The sequence below is a fragment of the Phyllopteryx taeniolatus genome, chromosome 18 (assembly GCF_024500385.1).
Source record: "Phyllopteryx taeniolatus isolate TA_2022b chromosome 18, UOR_Ptae_1.2, whole genome shotgun sequence".
In the NCBI taxonomy this organism is placed as follows: domain Eukaryota; kingdom Metazoa; phylum Chordata; class Actinopteri; order Syngnathiformes; family Syngnathidae; genus Phyllopteryx; species Phyllopteryx taeniolatus.
In genome coordinates, this window is record NC_084519.1 from 14,982,235 (window position 1) to 15,002,632 (window position 20,398).

Sequence of the window (20,398 nt, forward strand, 5' to 3'; positions counted from 1 at the left end):
TTTACAATATTAGTCCTTTTAATAGATAAGACATGGTCGTTTTTTATATTGCCCAACATTTTATAGTCAACTGATTCAATTCCTTTCCTATCAAAAACAAAGTGCTGCTCACAAAATGTTTTTTCGACAGGCCAAAGGATCAAAAAAAAAGGTCAATTAAAAAAACTCATATTAGTAGTGTTAAAATACAGTTATTCACATTTACAAATGTTTTTTTTTTTTTAATTGACCCGTAAATGAAAAACAACAAACGAACAAAAAATTCATAAGAGGTTGTAGAAGCCATCACACTTTTTTTTTTTATCAAGCTACATTCAGCAGGTCAACTAATGCTCCCTGGTGTCTTGGTACCAAAACATCCTGATTAAGTGAGACCAGGGAGCAGCATAGAGTATTCACAGTGGTCCTCATTTATACAAACAAGGGTTACACGATTCAGTGAAATCTCAAAGTTGGTAACTTTCCATCAGAATCAGCAGGAATATACGCGAATAAAAGAAAATTCATCAAATGGAAGGCTGGCTCTTCAGAGGGAAATTACAATCTAGATTTCCATTGTAGCATAATCCTGACAAGTTCATGCAAAAACATTAATTTGAGATAGAAGCAGTTGCTTGGTCAAATTTTTGCTTTGTGTTGCGAGCCTAAATTTGAGGTATAGGAGCAATCTTAAAATACGCCACCGCTCAAGTGATGTGGGGAGTAATTGAGGTACTGTAATGCCCTCGTATGAGGGCAAGGAGATTTTGCATTTTGCATGGATGTCATCTTATGACAAAATAAAATGTTGACATTTATGTTTGAATATGAAACCTCAATTCCCAGTTATTTCCCAATATTTCTCAAGATTCCAATTTGGAATAAAGTATTTTTTCTTTAACCTTCCATGGAACTTTACCAGAAATGTTCCTGCCACTCTGCAGACCTAACACAACCACTCGAGCACATCTGCTGTGGTTTCACAGCAACACGGCCTGGGGTTATCGTCACATTTGTCTTATTCGGAGTCCGAGTCCGAGTCAGGGTCCATCTCCATCTCCAGCTCCATGTCGATCCAGGACTGCCGCTTGGCGCTGGGGAAGTCCTTACCCAGAGAGCCTCGCGTGCGTGGCCGCGACGCCCCACCACTGCCGGCGTCCCCCGAGGAGTATCTGAAGGTCTGGCTTTTGCGGGGCCGTCCTGGCCTGCGCCTGATTGCCTGGCTCTTACTGTTCCTTTTCAGGGTGAACGGTTGGTCCTCGTCTGATTTTGCTTTCCCTTTTGGAGGTCTTCCTCTCGGACGATGTGCGACGAGTCGGCTCGAACCGGGGCGGGGTGACACCTGCTTCCCAATGACCGCCGTCGGCAAACCTTGGCGCCTGTTGGCGGGGGCCCCCTTTCGTCTGGGTCGGTCCTGGTCTACGGGCCTCACTGCGTCCGGAGGTGACGCTTGGTCCTGGAGGACGGTCGAGTTGGCGTTGCCAGACTGGATGTTAACGTCCGCGTCCTGATTGGGGTTCATGAGCATGAGCGTGTAGATCCCTTGGCCTGCTAAAATGATACAAAAACACGTCATTGGAACTGTTCATACTTCACACAGCAATGAAACCCCTTTTGTCACAAGGGGATAGGTTTCAGACCCGCCTGCAAAAGATGCAAAAATCAAAAATTAATGCAATGAGGACCATGATGAGAAAAAAATGTAAATAGCCAGCCTCCCCACAAGATTTATACACATTTAAAACACTGTAGTAAGTGTTTAGTAAAACTTAGTAAAACACTGTTTAAACCCATTGTAAACGTAGCTGAACACAATTTGTTTTTGTTTTTTTTGCAAAAGGAAAATGTATAGGAAATACTACAGTAGTGAAAAGTGATATGTGCTGTGACTACCCCTAGATGGCAATAATGCCCAGGGTATGGAGTCCCATAGCCGAAAATAGTTTGTTGTACAGAGCATTTCATAATGTCTCAATGGGAAAGTCAGAAAAGTCAGTGACTACTGCTCAACTAAAAAAGATAACAAAAACCTGATGCGTTTGGCCAGATATACCCAAAATGTTTTTTTTTAATTTGCTTAAAAAATAAATAAAACATTTATTGATGTCCAATTTGAGCCATGGGGTGGCTAACTTGCACTGACGTTGCACGTTTCATAGTTGAATATCTGTAAATAAATTATTTTGCCATCAAAAGCCCTGTGCTGTCTTTTTTGCTGTTTTTGCTTTATGTCTTGAGATGTCACAAAGGCAAAAAATAAATAAAAAATAACAGCATCAAAGTAAATGTTCCGCTTTTTTTTGTTAGAAATCAGTTCTTTGTGAATCCAAACCATGTTCAACTGCTGATTACTAAAGAATGGAAACAGCTAGAATTATTTTTTTCCTGATGAAAGAAGAGAGTCGACTTTCTTTTGGCAGTATCGGTGCTTATAGTATATTGTCAGAAAACAGTATTCTGTGAGTCTTGAAAGATCAGTCAAAATCCTCTAAAACATCTGGCAGTTAATTAAATGTATTTATTTATCAACTATATATGTATAAAATTCGACAAATATATCACATGCTATAAACAGAGATGCATGGTTGGTTATACACTTGTGTGACCTTACCAGGTTTCATCGACGATGGCAGGATGAGTCTGCCGGTCTTGGAGCGAACCAGAGGGACGGCAAATTGTTGTGCGGGTTGGGTCACCATCTCTTTGGTGGGTGGAGTTGGTGCCGCAGGGAGTGCTGCATGGTGGGGATTCAGAGGAGGTGGCGATTTCTTCTGTTGGACGTGGTTGTGGGACGCAGGAGGCGGAACTGACGGGGCTTCAGGCTGGCGTTTTGGTACTACAGGCAGCGGGGGCAGCGCTGGTGGAAGGACCGGCGGGGATGGCCTTGGTGGTGGTGGGACTGGCGGCAGGGGTTTGGTTGCATCATTGGTGGGTTCCCCATTGGACTGGTACAGACACATCAAGCCAGACTCTGCTTTGGAGCCACCTTTGCCCTTTAAGCTAGTGAAAATGACGTTCAAATTGCGTTTGATCAGTTCCTCAGGCTTCCCTAGTAAAAAAAAAATATATATATATTTCAGCTTTTACTGTTTTTTAACCTTTATGATCTAACAACAAGTGCAGCACACACCAGACAAGTTAGACAACTTCTTCACATGCAGCGCCTGGATCTGGACCAGCTTCTTCTTCCTCTCCAACAAATCGTTGGACATGGTCCTCAGCGAGTGGATTTCCTTCAAAGCCTAAGAGCCGCACATACCAAGCGGGAGAGTTGATAACAGACCTAAAAATTAATTATTCGCCAAAATACTCCCCAGTCCATCAGACAACATCCATCCAGTGCCACACAGTAATATTAATAACGAACCACTCAAGCAGTGCAGTTCTTTTTGGTTTTGGTGACATCACAGCAAGGCATCAAAGTAGGTATGTAAAAATGGCAGCAATCTTTGTGACTTTTGTTTTGTACTCCCCCCCCCCGCACACACACAATGTCTAAAATAATAATTGGTAAAAAAAAAAAAAAAAAAAAACAAGACAAAAAAAAAATGTAACCACCCTGAAACCAACCAGTGAGAGAAGGTGTAGCCTGGAACCGCCCTGTTGGCCGAGGACGTTCTGCAGCTCGTCAAAAAGCGCGCGGTGCTCGAAGCGACGTTGCTTCTCGATCACTGAGTGGTTCTTGCGCTTCCTCGTGCTGCAGTCGCCCGGTTTGCCCGTGCACAGTACGGGTGTTACTTTTTGGGCAAATTCCTTTAGTTTCGCAATGGCCATTTCCTGTTTGACCTCCTCGACGGTCTCAATGTCCACAATGCAGTCCACCTGGATACAAATAAAAAAAACAAGATGGAGCACACCTTTTCATGGCACAACCTTCAAAAAATGGTCAACTTTTATACCGTGTTCCTTTGTATAGTGTAGGTTAAAATCTTCCACAATTTAGCGTGGCCCATCTGTCTAGTATACTCGTTTTTGATCAGTGCTCATTTGGGCAAATTCCCTCGAAGAACTTTGTCAGAGTACAAGCCCTGGAATTTGTCTTAAATGTCTGCTTAAAAACAAAATGGCCGTTGTTCAATTTCAGGCACAGGTCCTTGAGACTGTTTTTGTGCATCATGCTTTAATAAACATGGCCACCAAATTTTGTGTTTATCAATGAAACTTTTGTCCGGGACTAACTTTTGTCAAAATACTAGCCCCACCGGAAATGGCTGCTTTAAAACAAAATAGGTCCTTGAGACTTAATCGTGCATCCAGTTATGATACATACACCCAATATTTTTGGACTTTCTAGATGTTACAGAGTGAGTTTTGGGGGGTCCATGTTTAAAATAAATTTTCGCCCGGACACATGCTTGTTGAGGTTGTATTAAAGGTTTTACCGGTACTCACGTCACTGTCATGGTCTGCGCTGCAGTCAGGGGAGCTGGAGTCAGAATCTTCTGAAGAACAACTCAGGTGCTCGTCCTTCATCGCCCCGGTTCCATTAATGCCCGCCGGCACATTCCCGTTCGACGTCACCTCCTGAGGTACATTACTTTCGGAGTCTTTCGGCGTCTCCGGCTTGGGTATCTGAATGAGGGTAAAGCCCCCTGGCAGGGTGATGCTGGGCCGGTTCGTTTCCTTCTCGCTCAGACTGGAAGGCGGGCAGATTCTGAAGGCGTAGGTGCCGTGCTGGCGCAAGAAGCTGGGCGTCTTCAGCGAGGGCGACACTGTGAGCGAGACGGGCGAGCGCGACAACCGCTGGAAGAGGTTGATGGGGGCGAGAGGGCGAGGCTGCCTCAATGTTGAACTTTTGGTGTCTTTGTTCTCACTCTGCTGCTTTAGCAATTGAACTGAGGAGACCAAAGCAAAAACAAAGATGGTATGATAATCTGCGCATAATTTGCTCTTTTTTTTTTTCAAAAATCAATTCATGAAAAAAAGTAACTTTTGTTAGTTAAATCTGAAACAACAACAAAACTATTTTTAATTAATCAACATTCCGATTATGGCGCATCACCAATAAATTGACATTGGTCACTATGTAACAGATGAATCAATGTTTTGTTTTTTTTGCTACAAGTAGATTCTGTAATTCTGAGCTTTTCATGATCAGACATGAAAATGGATCAAACACCTGTTGTGAATTTTGCCATATAGCTCCTTGTTAGACAACAAAAAGTAATGCACAAAATATTTAAACATTGAACAGTTGGAGAAGTTTCGAGAAGGTCACACGAAGTTACCTGTAAAGGTTAGTGCATTTTAGGTGCATTAAAAAAAGTGCACATACAGAGCGGATGAGTCTTGACATCGGTGCTGTTCTTCGCCGACACCACCAGGGGCAGCAATCTGCCGGCAGCCTTCAAGTTTTGATTGGTAGGTTTGGTGTCGACTTTGCACACGGCGGCGCGGTCCACCCTGCGAGCGAGGTCAGCGCGAGGCTGCAGCCTGCCCGTGGCGTACGCCGCCAGCCGGTTGGCCGGGTGCAGTGAGCCCATGCTGCCTAGCAACAGGTTAACGTGGTTATAGGTTTTGCCATTCACCTGTTTACGGAAAACAAAAGTATGTAAGAAAACAAAAGAAAATCTCACAGGAATTTGACCTAAAAATTCAACGAAAATATAGTCCAAACGCTGAACAAGTCCATACAATAATGTCATAAAACTGTTGAAAAAATAAAATCTAAAAAACTCTAAATGCACTATACAAATAAAAAAAATATATATACAAATATATTTTGGGTAAAATATAATTGATATATTTTGAGTATAAAATACCCAAAAAAATAATAATGGGGAGAATCCATATAATATCAATCCATATCTCTCAATTGTTTCATATGGGTCAAATTTTAAATCCCAACCAATGGAAAGTTGTGCATGTTCCCAGTCTAACCTGTATGAGTTCACAAGCCTGGCTGCTAACTGGTTTGGTTTTAGCCACCATCAGACCAGCGGGCAACACACCACCCAGGAAGGGCTTGACTCCGGAGCGCCGCATGTGCTCCTCTATCGGGTCCAGCTCTTCCTCCCCAGCGCCGACCTTTCCCGGTCGACTGATGCGTACCTGCAGGACACATGATGTCATTTCCCATCCTACACCACAGACTGTTCACATACCAGGGTGCTTATGTTTTCCCATTACATAGACTTGCAACTTCCTAGGTACAGTTTTTGACATACCAACCTAGATTTATGAGGACAGGTAGGAATTCCGAGGATCCACACATTAATAAGGTCATAAAGGGATGAAAACAAAAAAAAGAACAAATATTTCTATTACTGCAGCTTGCTGAGTCAGCTGTCAAACTCTTCTTGTGTGTTTGTCAATGTCAATATTACATTGCCCTCTGTGCCCAAGGCGTACACAGCAGAATAAGCACAATGTGGTGCTTGAACAGATTCATGGCATTTTCAATACATTTCAATGGCAAAAGATGATTTGAGATGATTTACTAAAGGTTTGCGTGTGGGGGGAAAAAAGAAAAAGAAAAAAGACAAACAAACAGATGAGGAAGCCGATCTACTAACCCGTCGCAACCAAACGTGCTAAATTGCCATGCGGTTTATTTTGCAATTGAGTGCCCACTATTTGGGACATTGGTAAAAGATTGCAATCTCAATTAAATCGCATGCAACATGCCCCCAAAAAGCGTAGGCAAACTGTCAGAGCGAACACAGAATTTACTGCCCGCTATTTGGAATCTAAGTAAATCAGGACCGAACAGTTGTAGACACAGAAAACTCACCCTATAGGTAAGGTTGGACCCGCTTGGCTTGTGGATAAAGATCTTGGTGATAGGCCGGATGTAATATGGTCCGATGGTGAAAGGCTCCGACATATTATCCTGATTCAGGCGTGTACACAACGTCTCCAGAACCCTCTCTCGATCTTCCCCCCAGCGACATACAGACTGGATCTCGATTTGTTTTTTAACCAGCGTCTCTTTGGATACTGTGTTTTCAGCGTAAAAACAAACAGGAGTTACTGTACACTCAAAACCATGTCAAATTAATGACTTAATGGTTCTTCCTGGCATGTGCTGCGGCTCTGTGGCGCTTTTTGCGCTCACCTCCGGGTCGATCCCGGTCCCTGTAGTCAATGCTTGGCGTGGGAACGTAATTGGGCTCGAGGGCGTGCTGAGACGGCGGTTTGCTGTTGAACGCTCGCACCCGCGCGCACGTCATGAAGCTCTCCAGGTACTTGTACACCGGATCCTTGTCCTCTTCTTTAATCTGCAATTACAGGTTGTTAATGTTGAACAATTACAGGAAATGTAATCTTTAAAAATATATTTTTTTAACCTGTTGCCTGAGAGGTGCTGCATATGACTTGTGCGACTTTACAGGGGGGGCACATTGGCTTTTGGGGAGAAACACCGGATCTGGATCTATATCAAAAATGTTGCGATTCCACAGTTTATTGGACTGCGAGCTGGAACGGGGCTTGTGCTCTAGCAGAAAACATAAAAAAAATAATAATTTTGAAATATAAAAATAAATCAATCAATGTTATAATTTGACTCTTTCAGTAGAACTTATTAGGGCTTGCTGTTAAAGAATGGTTATAATATGCTACGATTTACACACTCAAATGATAACCTTACCACTAGTCCCTTCATCCTGTTGCTCACCATCTTGCGTTGTCTGGTTGGAGCAGGCGCAGTCGAACATGCATTCAGGTCGCCGGCAGTGGAGCGGGCCCACGATAGGATAACGGAGGCTGACGCACACACAGCCCAGTCGGCAGAACTCTTGGTCGCATTCTGGTCCTGCCACCTTCCTCGTCGGATGCGGGGGGGATTCCTGAGCCTGGTGGTGTGGCGTCTGATTAAAAAGCAGGAGGAGGAGGAGGAGGTCTCAAGGTCTTTTCTGGTGGAAATGACTGACCTGACTGATGACTGATTCTGTTCATTAGCATGCATTATACATCAGCCACATTACTAGGCACACCAGCTGACACCTGACTTTGTTGGTTAGCTAGTTAGTTCATAGGACATTACCATAAAATATAAAACATCCTGGTGCAGATTTGGATAAAGGTGCTGATAGAGGAAATTATTTTCACTTTCTTCCCCTCCCCATTACTGTGTGTGTAATTTGTCATCAAAATTAATTACAATTGTGTGTGTACACACACACAATTTTAATACATTTTGATGAAAATCCACACATTACTGGGGTCATGAAACTGATCAAAATATTTGTAAATATGTTATAAAAGTAAAAAATATATAGAATATATATATAAATAAATATCGAACAATTACCCCAAAAAAGACTGTTACCACCACCTACAAGACTGGAAGGGAGCAGTTGTGCCATGATTTTCTACATTTTGCAGCCGGTGAGGCACATTTAGATATTGAACATAGACAGAGATGGGGTTTATTTGGTACCTCTTCAGTCACCATCACAGCTAGAGACGCAGACACCCTCGCTGACGTCAGATGCGTTCGGGAGCGACCCTGGCTGACCACATCGTCCTCCATCTCCAACAGTTTCTGCTGGACTTTGGGTGGGGTGGATGATCTGATGGCAGTCTTGAGCCCGGAAGCCTGCGCCGGTCTGACCGCAAGGGGATAGGAGGACGGACCATTACGCAAACAGGTTTAATCACATTGATTTTCGCCAAAGGCTGAGAGAAGTATTCGTTAAAGATATTAGAGACTTCCACACTCACAACAGAGTCAATACAAGAGCCACTGATGGTTACTTTGATTTAATAAACTAAGTGATAAGCTGATCATAGAAAACAAAAGGTCCGACTGATGCATGCGGGTCCAATTGGGGTGGCTAAATTATCCATTAGCCTTTCAACTATGCTAATGTGTGTTTCATGTAAAATAAACTGCGGTGCTTTGACAACCATGAGAAAACAGCTCGTAGTAATCGCAAAAAAACAAAACTCATCTGTAGTATACTAAATAAGCCATAACAGCTTAAATGTTTCTTTTTAGGAAAGTGCAAAAACAATAGTTTGACTTTGTTTTAGTAAACGAATAATGCAGACAAGTGCAACAGTAGCGGTTTGAACAGTGAGACGCAAAAAAAGTGTAGTGTACTTGAGATATGACAATTTAAATCTTTTCTTTTTAGGAAAACGCCACATCAACGATTTGTCTTTTTAAGAAATGAAGGATGCAGACAAATGCCACAGTAATTTTTTCAAGACAGTGTGAATTGTGCAAAAACTGCTGTTAAGTACAAACGCCGACAAATTGTTACCTGTGTGGACTAGAAGCACTACAAGCGGCCGTATTTCCCGGCAGGTGTGGAGCCGGGGATGTCAATGCGGCATAGAGCAGCGGCTTAAAGGAGAGCGGGCAGGGCCTGTTGTTAAAGGCGGCGGCGGCGCTCTTGCGGTGCTTGAGGGCACTGTCCAGCGTCTTCACATAGCTGGCGCTCTTGGCGGGCAGCTGGTAGGCCACGGCGGCCTCGGGGCCGGCGGAGAAGGCAGCCGCGCGCTCGCTGATCTGCTGGGCCTCGCTCTCCAGGTACTCGTCCAGCATGTTGCTGCAGAAGGCCGACAGATTCTTCTGGGAGCCTGGAAACAAGAAATAAAATGACGAGTTCGTATTTAAAAGCCAGTAGGGGACTCAGGAGAAGATAGAAGCCACCTCACCATCGCTTGGCTGCTTGCTTTGAACAAACTTGTTCTTCCAACCCTTAATTTTGGTCACGTCACTTGTTTTTCCTGTTCGGGAGATGAAAGGCAATCCCTCACCTGCAAAGCAAACACAGCTGCGTCGAGATGTGACTTCTACAAAGCTGTTTTAACTACCTAGGGATGGGGCCTACATCAATCTTATTGATTAATTCCAGCCTTTTTAATCCATATTTTTAAAATGTGTACATTTAAAGATTTGATTGTGACAATTTTGTGGTTATTCTCACTACTCGAGTAACTTTTTTTTTTTTTTTTAAGTAATGAGAACATTTTCTTCCCAATTAAAACCAGACAATATGTGCAGAATGTTTTTTTTTTAATACATTGTTTTGCATATTACTAGTAAGGTGCCCGGTAGAAGGCAATCAAGGAATAAAAGGCCAAAGCCCATTTATATGTTTCAAAAGTAGTGATTTCTCAACATTTGACCCGAGGTATGTGCTTCCAAATCACAAATATTTCGCCAAGGTCGGCGTGCCTCATCTGTACAACTCTAAATGAGAAGAGAGCTCTTCAACAACAGTCATTGCACAGCCAAGCCATGAAGTTTGACGTTTCTTTTTGGGATGTTAAAATTGCTGAACATTTTAAATGGTAATGTATTAAGACTTGTGTTTACATTAATGTATTGAGTGTCAGTCCTTTGTTCCGCGCTTTGATGAGCTAGTCTGCATTTGCGGTGTGTGTTTTAGCCAGGATGAGTGCCGACTTACTTTCGTGGTCCTGTGTTGGCAGGTTGAGGGGTGGCAGCGGCAGGCAAACACCCAGGTAGCGCAGGTCAACGGGCATGCTCGCGTCCAGCGAACTCAACTTCAAGCCAACTAAAGGGGACACAATTCAGGTTACATTTTATTCCTAATATGGCATTGTAATTGTCTAAGTGTGTGTGTGTGTGTGTCCACTCACCCTCCTGCAGCACAGGGTGGATCACCTGTCTGTGCTTGGCCACTTTGAGGTCCTGTAGTAAGATGGCTTCAAGGCGAACAATCTTCTCCTCGTTGGTCTCTAGGATGGACTCTTCCGTAATATGTCAAATAATTAGATTTCAGAGATGACAAACGAATGGTAGGACAGTTGTAAAACAACAAAGGGGCTTTGTACCAGTTTCCGTTGGCCAAGCGGGAGTCGTCAAGGAGGAATCGGGCGATACCGGTTCAGTCTTACTGGCTGCTGAGGAACGGATATGACTCTCCAGAGCTTCCTGTGACACGGAAGAGAAGCCAATTTTAAATGTGTAGATGTCTCAAAGACACCACACACCTGGTGTAATAGCGTGTGGAACCTCGGTTCACAGTCTTGGCTTTTTCTCAAGCGCTCAATGGTGCCGAGCGTCACACATTGCAGGTGTATATTAAGTTTTGCTCTAAATTAGAACTCACTCTAAAAAAAAGGCAAAAACTGCTGGTGATATTGTTATTAGGGATCCTACACAAATTACTGTTGGAAAATAATAGCGAAACATGAGAAGGATGTTTGTGATCTCACTACACAGTTCAGTTATGTGAAATCTACTACCGTATGTGCACTATTGTAATCATAAAGCAAATTTGTCTGGCACTGTTCTCAACAGCCAAAGATCCATCCATCCATTTTCTGTACCGCTTATCCTCACTAGTGTTGTGGGCGTGTTGGAGCCTATCCCAGATATCTTCGGGCGATAGGCGGGGTACACCCTGAAGATGCATAACAACAACAGGCAAACAAAGAGACAAGTAATAAAAAATAATAATAATAACCTTGATCCTAGGTGGAGGCAGCTGAGGGCAGCTGAATCAGGATCCCTCCACACTTCTCGCTCTGCGGGAGGAGGAGCCGCTAGCTAGCGATGGCTAGCAAGCAGGCTCAAAAAGGAGGCACCGGTCCTAACCGGCAAGTGTTAACCGCACTGCACTGAGGTGAAAGCCTGTCCGGGTTCAACCTTCAGCCATGGTAGGAGCGACAGCCGGTGATAGCTAGCGAGGCTTAATGGTCTAATGTTTCCCTTTAAAGCCCCTTCTCTTTCTTGCATTTTAACATGCAGTCTTTCACTCGCACAATTAAACAGCCTTGTTTATGTTCACCGTGGATACTGCATCCCACAATGCAACAGGTGCCGTATACGAAAAGGCTAAGACGTTGCACAGTGATGTGCGAGTGAACACATTGTGCTTTTTTTCCCCCACAATAAAGTGTGCTTTCACTTATTTCTATATTGTACTTGACTTATTTTGAACCACACATCGATAAGAATAAGGCAAATGTAACTTGTTCCTTGAACGCATTAATTGCATTTCCACTGAGTTCAAAGGAAAACCTTACCTTCATTCGCAAACAGAGTGACTGATCGGATTATATTCTTGAATCGAGCTTCCACCGTGTATCAAAGTTACACAAACAAACAGGAAAACAATGCATATGTTGCAGAATACTATGTTATTATTCAAAAATGTGTTAATTAATATGTATCCACAGTATATTAGTGGAATTATGCAGAACTATTTTAAATATTAACGTATTTATATCACTTATTTTTATATAAACATAATACATAATTATGGATATTAAATACTACACTAATACGCAACATGCTTTTATAGAGATACATTTCAATATTAAATTTCTAATTTGATTTGCAGTCATGCTTTTTATGTTTTTGATAAGAAATATTTACGTTATTATGTAATACTTGTATTAATGTAATAGGAATTGGGAGTTTCTGCAGTTAAACACTATTTTGAATCCTTTATTACCATTCTAATGACATTTGATTATACTTTGGTAACGACACATTTAAATAGTTGTCGCGTCTGTAGTTTTCAGGCGTTTACCCTGGTGGCGAATGAGAAAAAGGTGAGGCCCTCGACTTCATCCACCGCGGTGACGCTCATTGCGGCTGTGCCGCGTGCTGCGGCCAAGGGGGTTGCCGATTTCCATCCACCCTCGAATCTGGTCCACTGGCCCCTCCTGTTGCTGCGCCGCCGCAAGATAGGTACAGAACCGACGCAGGATGTTTTCGGCGTCTCGATGTGCAGTCGCTTTTTGCGTGACTCGCCGCCATCGTCGTCGTCACCCATCTTCAACGGACGTTTCGGGACGAGGACGAGATCTTTGAGGGCTTGTCTGCCACGCATGCACCGCGTGACTGGCTCGTGGTTTGCGGTGGGGGTGAAGGTGATGGGCTTCAGGACCAGTTTGGACTCTTGCTCAGTTGGGAGGGAAGCCGAATAAGGGCTTGGAGGGCTGTGAGACGACAAACACAAATCAACAAATGCATTCAAACTACATCATCGACAATTTATGATATTTGGACTTCTCTGTGTTCTAGACTGCTAAAAGTAGGGCTGTGTGATATTGGAAATAAATTACTTTTTTTTTTTAATCCGATACATATTGTGATATGAAAAAACTGTCCAGCCAGACATTAAAGTAAAAGCATTTCTTTTCATGCCCATTAGAACAATTACAACATTCCTGACACAATTCATTTGTTTTTAAACAATCTGTATTGTCACACATTTTAACATAATATGCAGAAGTATTTCTATATTTGAGTGCAATAGTTTAAACAACACACATTGCCGTGTGCACCTTGTGCCTGAATCAGACTACAAGATTTTAGCCTCGTTCTTGGCCCAGTTTACCATCGTGGCTGATTTACCAGATCGGGCCCGACATATTTTGTCAGGAAGGACAAAACTCTCTCGACCACCTCCACAATGAAAGTCGAGAATATTTGATTTTTTTAAGGATATCTTCCGTGTAGTGTCACATATGAACGACAACCTTCCAACAGCGCACCTTGACGTCGACAATTGGGATTGCTGTGTGTATGTTGTTTGAAGGGCTATAATTTACCGTAACGTTGGCGCTAATCTTATTAGCACGTCTATCTTTTCTTATCGCTGTATGCTAGCACTAAGCTTTGCAGACATGCCTTGTTTTCAATTGTATGTTTTACGTGACACTTTTGCAGTAAACTACAGATGGGAGTGACAAATAAATGATTGTGATTGGTGGGATGATGCGCACAGTGCATGAGGGTACGCAAGTTATTTTGCCCCTTACATCGGCAGGACTTTGCGATGTGACTGTTGTGCATGCGCACATCGCGATAACGATGATAAAACAATATATCGTTTAGCACTAGTTAAAAGTGTGTAGCTAACTAATGTTTTATAACAACCTCATTTTTCAAGCATTATTGACAATGGCCTCCAGAACCGCCTTCTCTTTTACTTATTGATGTACTGGTACTACCCCAATGTTTACACATACTGTATGTCCTCTTTCAGATATGAGACAGTCTGAAGAAGTCCAAACTTTCAATGTACAACATAGATCGATGGCTATATTGCAATTTCCGCTACAAAATGGGCCTAGTAAATCATTTGTGGTATTGTTCAGCAGACATCTTTAAAAAATTATTGATTAAAAATCACCATTATCCATGAAGAAATTTGAGGAAAATGTTCAAAAATCCAAAAGTCCATGATCTGCACCACATTTTAAGCGAGTCTCCCTTTGCTTGGGACCCTCAGCAAGTTTATGGATGACCTATTACATTTTAATATCCTAACCTTGCTAAATGTTAACACAGAGATGAAATGGATTTTGCGTCAGAATTCCGTTCCTACGCTGGTGATTTAAATTGAATTTGTACGCAAGTCTGAGCGTGCTGTGGTCTATTACTAACTTACTCTAATGCAGCAGTAAAGTCCTACAGTAAATAGTTGTATGAAGGCCACAAATATAAAACAATCACTAAAAAACACGACGTAGTAAGCACTGATGACCCTGTGTAGGAGTTCTTTAATTCTGCTCCTTGGTGGATGTAAATGGTTCCATCCAGAAAAATATTAGGATGAAAACGATACACGTTAACCAGTTATTACTATTCGACAAAGAGAGGCTAACCAAAACTATTACCTTTGATCTAGAGCTTTGCTTTCTGGTTGCTCCTCAGGTGGAACCATAACGAACTGCAGCATCTCCGCTAGGGTGCCGCCCAAACGGGGTACGGCCCGGTCCTCCCTGAAGCCCTTGGCAAAAGGATTGTGGTTGATCTTCAGCTGGGTGATGAGAAAATTCTGGTAGGTGGTAACCGCCATGAATTCTGTCTGCGGGAAGGTGAACGTCAAGCTCTCCGGTCCCATGACCAGCGGGGGTGTGATGTCGTCGGGAAGGGGGATGACGTGGAGCTGGGGGATGTAGCGGTGCATGGAGGTGAGGACGATGTGGCCCTCTAGGTCTTGGGGGTTGTTGGTCACTTTGAGTTTGTAGAAGGACATCATGCCGCCCATGAGGTCCGAGCCGCGACACAACGAGTAGTGGTGAGGAAAAGCCCGCGCCGGAACCTGTGCCTGGTGCTCTGCCGGGCCCACCGCCTCCCAATTGGGCGAGTTCCAGCGGTACTTGTACTTGTCCGACGGTACGACGGAGAGCACCAGGCCGTAGCGCCGGTCCGGGTCCAGTCCGGCCAGTCGGTAGCGGCAGTACGGGAACATGCGGCGGCCCTGTTTGGTGAGGATCATCTCCGTGACGCAGTTGTGGAACTGCTTCCACACGCGGCCGTTCTCCAGCGTCACGCACACGCCTTTGCACGTCAGCGTGTTGGGGAGCTCGTCATCCGGGTGCGGGCGGACGAAATCCGCAACCGCCAATTTCGTGATGCTCACGGCGTACGCCGCCGAGTCCGACGCAGAGGCGATGTGCGAGCCGGCCGGGCTCGTCCCCGAGACGGTGGGTGACGCCGTGGCGGGCTTGGCCGGGCTGGCCTCAGCGGGGGAGTGGAGGGCCGTCACACCGTCGTCGTTACTCGACATGGAGACGGCGGTGGTGGGAGAAGGAGGCGTGGCAGAAGGGACAGCGGTGACGGGACCTGAGGGGGGGGCGTTAGCTGTGAGCCCCTCCTCATCACGCTGGTTCTCCGTGCATACGGGTTCGGAGTGTGTAGCGGGCATCACTGGATTCACTTCAACCTATATGAAAAGAACATATGGATTACAGTGGTAAAGTAAACAGTCGTTAAAGCTGCGGCGCATAGCTTCTGTTGGCCCCTAGGCTGGAATTCAAAACAACAAAGATGGAGGGGGGCGGGGGGGTGTTCAGACAAATTTTCTCCACTCCAGGAAAAACAAAATAATATGTTTAGTTAGCTTTTCACAAACAGAAGACAAGGGGCCACGTTCCAACCATCTACGGCAAGTCATCTTTGCCCATTTTGCCTTGTGCACATGCCTCCCATTGCTTGTGCAAACAGTCAGTGAGGGTAGCACAGCTTGGTACAGAAAGGATATCACAGTTACAAGAGTGCCACCCATTACTGTTTGACAAATTTAAGGTAACGTTAATATCATATTACTATAACGCTGCCTTGAAATGAACATTTGCAACCAGCCACAAGAGTTCCCGTGTCTACAACTGGTGAAATAAATACTACAGACTCGCTACCAAGGGAAATAACTAGCTAACAAGCATGGCCAAAAGCAGTTCAGTGAAAAAGAAACATTGTTGTACCCAAACATTTCAAAACAATACATTTTAGAGCTGGAATCACAATACAGTGACACCGTGAACCGGCAGAATTTTTGTTCACAGTTATAGCGTCAGAATCTGATACCGGCACATGCCCAGTTTAAACATATGCAAATCTATCACCTAATAGAATCGCTTCATATCGCTGGTGTCGGACAGAATCCTTGCATCTCTAAAACCATCGCTTTTCAGGAGATACAAAAAAAAAACTTTGTTGAGCCATTAACATTGCATCATCAAAGAGAGCTAGCCATTTTTAACCCTTTAGATCGAGCAATACTTAGTTTTTTGGTTGTTTTTAAAATAACAGACGCACTGACCAAAAGTATCGATTTGGAGGAAAAAAATGAAGATTAGGAGATGGGTTTCCGGGGAAATGATAATGAATATTTCCCTCAAAATGGACCATATTGGTGAATGTGAGCTGGTTTAACAAATCACACCCATCAAAACACACTCCACTAACCGTGAACATCTTCAACATTCTAGTGGCAGTTTGTTTTTCTCTTTGCAAAATATATGTATATGTTGTCGAAAACGTGAAAAAAATGGCCAAACAGAAAGTAAACGGTGACTGACTGTCAATGAAACGACATTACAGTGTTTTGGGATTATAGTTTGGAATATATTTACGGTTTCGACTTTTATTATAGGTAGCTTTAAGCATTTTAAGGAGGTCTTGGTCTCTAATTGCAAAAAAAGAAGAAATAAAGGAACGTGAGCCAGTTTAACACGCGGTAATAGATCACACCCATCAAAACACTCGTGACTAAAAACAGCTAGACATCACGCGTGTTATGTTTTTAAACGTTTTCGTTGCTCTTTCTGGTTCCAACCGTCACCGGGAAAAGTGGACTTTGACTTTCCCGGTGCCAGTTAGACCTCGTCGGCGTGACCGACCAATGGCAGCTCGGCGTCTCCGCGTGGAAGACATGGCTGACACAGCCGGGGCAAGAATCCCGTGCTCTTTCAACTCGGAATAAACACAATAAAAAAAACGCCACGAGTGTGTGCATCGCGTGGAATTAAACACAACATTACATTCAATTAACGTCGCGTTTAGTAGGGGGGGGGGCAGGTCGACAACGCCATAAAGCTACACACACAGAGGTGTTAATCGCTATCAAAAGGCACGTCGGCACTATGTTTATACCCTCAAGTGCTTTCTCGAAACCGTTGCAATGTCGATAAAGGGAAGTTAAATTGAGTGGAAATTGAGGGAGATGGAGAAAGAGGGCTTAGGCAGGCCGCCACTCACCAAGTTGGGAAAGTTGCAGTTTCCTCAAACGCCTCACCTCTCCGCTCCGGCAGGCCCGCCTCGTGGCCTCGGTGGCGGCCGTGTCAGCCAACGTGGGCCGGTGGAGTGTCGGAGAGAGAAAGGGGTCGCAAACACTCCTTAAAACTGTTGCTTCGTCGAGGCAAAGTCGCAAATAATGGAGGCCGGAGGGAGCCACGCCAAAGCCAGGCCAGACGGGCTCGGTCTCTCCTTTGCATCGATCGACCCTGTGCGCGTCCACGCCAACGAGCCAAGAAGGCGCATGCACAGTATCACCCCCCAGCCCTTCTCCTCCACCAATAGCGCGTGATCATCGCTTAGCCAGCGTGAGGAAAGCGGGAGATTGTTTCTCTTTCTTCCGCCTCCCGGTCCGGTCCCGACGTAAATAAACAACGAAAACTCCGCCAAGTTGTCCACAAAAGGTTCCCCGAGACTTGTTCGTCGTCGCGGTTGTTACCTACCTGCTCGGACTCGGCGACGCACGTACACGCGCACACACAACAGACGTTGGGAAGTGGGGCTGTTACGTCACATCTTGGCGCCACGGCTCCCCAGTAGCCAATGAGCACGCTCCTTAGTCCTCAATCGAAGTCAACTGAAGTCGCCAAAATGTAACCCCCAATCGTTATTTTTATACAACCGTGAATAATAATGGAAACTTACTTGGTAGAGCGACTGTGTGTGGTACAAAATGAGCCGTAGTGAAGACTAAGCGACTTTTTGCGATTTCAATGAGACACTGGTGGTTCGCCATTGGTCGGGTGACTAGGTTGGGACAACATGGCGGCTACTGTATACGGTACCGTATGCAATTACAAGTGGCTTTGTGAGTTTCAACATTCGAAGATAATCAATTTTATGGCACAAAAAAAAAAATAAACTCCTCAACTGTGCTAACACATGGGGGGGGAACTCAAGTCGACTAATTTTTTTAAAATTTTCAAAAGCAATGTTTTTGGCTTTGTTGTGATAAAATGGCTGCACTGTCTACAAATTAAACACCAGCGCTAGTTTAACGTGACTCAGGAATCTGTTTTAAAACGGCTTGAAGTTCGTAAAATGTGCAATCTCACCAATGTTCCGGGTGGAAAACATAGTTTACATGTCGCACAAAGTGTTCAATTTGTCTTGTGAAGTCACGCAAGCTAGCGCGATGTGACTCGTAAATTCATTTCCCGAGTCTATTTTTTGGGTTCTTGACAATGTTAGAATGAGCCTAACAAGATAATCCCATTTGATAGCATAAACAAACAGCTGTGAAACACCAACACATTAAAAAAAATAATAATAAGTTCCTCGTTTTAAAAAATTGGTGATTTAAATCAATGATACCTTATGTTTGCACTTGTATGATGGTTAAGAACAACTGTGAATCAAGATTATGATAAAAATGGCCATACAGTGGAAAACTGGAGGAAATTTAACATGACCTATAAAGTAAATAGTGTATAAATTTATACTTGAAACTGCATGTGTTCTAGATAAGCCCATGTGGCAACAGCAATCTGAAAACCTCCAACATTTGCAAAATTGCAGGTCCATTCAGGCCTATAAAACATGAATGAAACACATGAAACTGTTCTGTTCCAAATATGTCTAAAAACTTATAATTAAATTATAGGAGTATTTGAGGCAGTGGCAGTTTCTGGTATGTGCAATATGTGTGGCCGCACAGGGCTGCATTTCTGTGGGGGTGGCAATGCCGCTCCCAAGAAAAATGAAATGGTTTTCTACTGACATGTAAATTATTGGCGTTTGTATGGGGAATTTGCACCCCTTTGTGGAGACATTTTAAGGGGTCTTCAAGAATGTTGTTAATAAATGTTGAAGTAAGAGTTTATCGATGTCAAGGAAGTATGAAATCTTCATTCAAAGCTCTCTATCTGGGTAGGAGCTCGTTGACTGAGAGTGTGATGATGGCCCGCTTGTGTATGTTCTTGCTTTGCCGAGCGGTTAATTAACAACACAAGCTAACCAGCAACATGTGTTTTAATTGCTTGACATCAACAATTACAAGTTGCATTGTTCTCTACTATTTTCAGTTCAAATTGATTGACTTTACATACATACAGGAGATAGTGTGATGATCTAGTGAAAGTTTAAGAGCAAAAATACAAAATGTGGACGGGGTGGTTGGGGCTAAATGTGGGTCGGGCAAAGGGTGACAACTCCAGAAGTAACACATTTTATCAATATGTCGCGCGGCCACTTTAATATTTATTAGGCAAATAAAACAAACGGCGCGTGTTACAAAAGCCCTGCAACAAACCCTCCTTGAGAGCGTTGAGCATTATAATGTACTGTTTTGTTTTTTTTTTAAACGGAAAAAGGGACAAGCCGTATACAGTAAATGCACTTTTGACATTTGCATTGAACTGGACTGCATTGCCAGTTAGGTTTAACACTACACAACCGCCGATTCCATCACAAGGTACCCATTCAATTCCGATGGATAAACTAAACGTTTTTTTGGGTCACAATGGACCTTACAAATGGTGGAGAGCCTTCTGTTTAAAAATTCTTCAGGTTTTTTTTCTTTACAGTCTCGATAGTGAAGAAGAAGAACATCTAGAAACTACCTTTTCTTTTAAGTTTTTGACAGAGACCAAGCCATTTCTGATCACGTACCCGTATGGAGGTGGAGGATGTGGCTTATGAAGAACTCAAGTCCTGCTCAAAAGGCAACATTGGTGGGGTTGAAAGTCATCGGGAAGACCAGATAGATAGTCCAGTCTGCCTGGAACACCCAGGTTTTATTAAGTCTTAAAAACAAAAAACACCAAAGATACTACTTTTTCCAAAAGTTCTTAATGGCGAATAAGCTTTTAGCTATCCCAAACACGTATGGACTGATGGACATGTAGGACGTGGTAATAAAGAACTCCAGTTCTATCCAAAATAGAAAGTCAGTGGCGTTGAAAATCATTTGCAAAATCAGATAGAGAGTCCAGTCTACCTGAAACAAAGCCATCGCGG

The 20,398-nt window shown here is 43.6% G+C and overlaps 3 protein-coding genes across 7 annotated transcripts in view; 1 reads left to right on the top strand and 2 right to left on the bottom strand.

Annotated features, from left to right (window-relative positions):
* Positions 1-18,174, bottom strand: magl (MAX dimerization protein MGA-like). Of its 5 annotated transcripts, none has more exons than XM_061753609.1 (20): positions 18,086-18,174; positions 14,539-15,590; positions 12,441-12,852; positions 10,735-10,834; positions 10,540-10,650; positions 10,347-10,454; positions 9,589-9,690; positions 9,192-9,510; positions 8,363-8,531; positions 7,571-7,790; positions 7,269-7,417; positions 7,037-7,199; positions 6,713-6,918; positions 5,860-6,030; positions 5,255-5,507; positions 4,372-4,814; positions 3,538-3,801; positions 3,110-3,221; positions 2,591-3,028; positions 1-1,530 (listed from the first exon to the last, which is right to left on the bottom strand). In XM_061753609.1, the coding sequence occupies exons 2-20, from the start codon at positions 15,570-15,572 to the stop codon at positions 998-1,000; spliced, it is 5,307 nt and encodes a 1,768-aa protein (XP_061609593.1). In that variant the 5' UTR covers positions 15,573-15,590; positions 18,086-18,174; the 3' UTR covers positions 1-997. The 5 variants fall into 5 exon arrangements, with proteins under 5 accessions (XP_061609593.1, XP_061609592.1, XP_061609595.1 ...); XM_061753608.1 differs by lacking the exon at positions 18,086-18,174 and adding an exon at positions 17,884-18,032; XM_061753611.1 differs by lacking the exon at positions 18,086-18,174 and adding an exon at positions 17,405-17,997 and having other exon boundaries at positions 7,598-7,790.
* The window catches only part of LOC133468124 (bromo adjacent homology domain-containing 1 protein), a 25,541-nt gene continuing 23,266 nt past the window's right edge, over positions 18,124-20,398 (top strand). The window contains exon 1 of the mRNA XM_061753618.1: positions 18,124-18,248. The gene's annotated coding sequence lies outside the window, so the exon portion shown is untranslated. The remainder of the gene's footprint in view (positions 18,249-20,398) is intronic.
* Positions 19,394-20,398, bottom strand: part of LOC133468428 (uncharacterized) — a 1,839-nt gene continuing 834 nt past the window's right edge. Inside the window, 1 exon segment of the mRNA XM_061754319.1 lies at positions 19,394-20,397. Coding sequence (XP_061610303.1) covers positions 20,211-20,397 — 187 coding nt within the window. The 3' untranslated portion in view covers positions 19,394-20,210.

What these genes read in the sequence shown, in the direction of transcription:
- magl (XM_061753609.1), bottom strand. Translation starts at nt 15,572, where the DNA reads ATGCCCGCTACACACTCCGAACCCGTATGCACGGAGAACCAGCGTGAT. An exon ending in AGTGCTTCTAGTCCACACAG is followed by an intron (nt 8,532 to 9,191) that starts GTAACAATTTGT and finishes CCTTGCGGTCAG; the next exon opens with ACCGGCGCAGGCTTCCGGGC. An exon ending in GCCATCGTCGATGAAACCTG is followed by an intron (nt 1,531 to 2,590) that starts GTAAGGTCACAC and finishes GTATCATTTTAG; the next exon opens with CAGGCCAAGGGATCTACACG.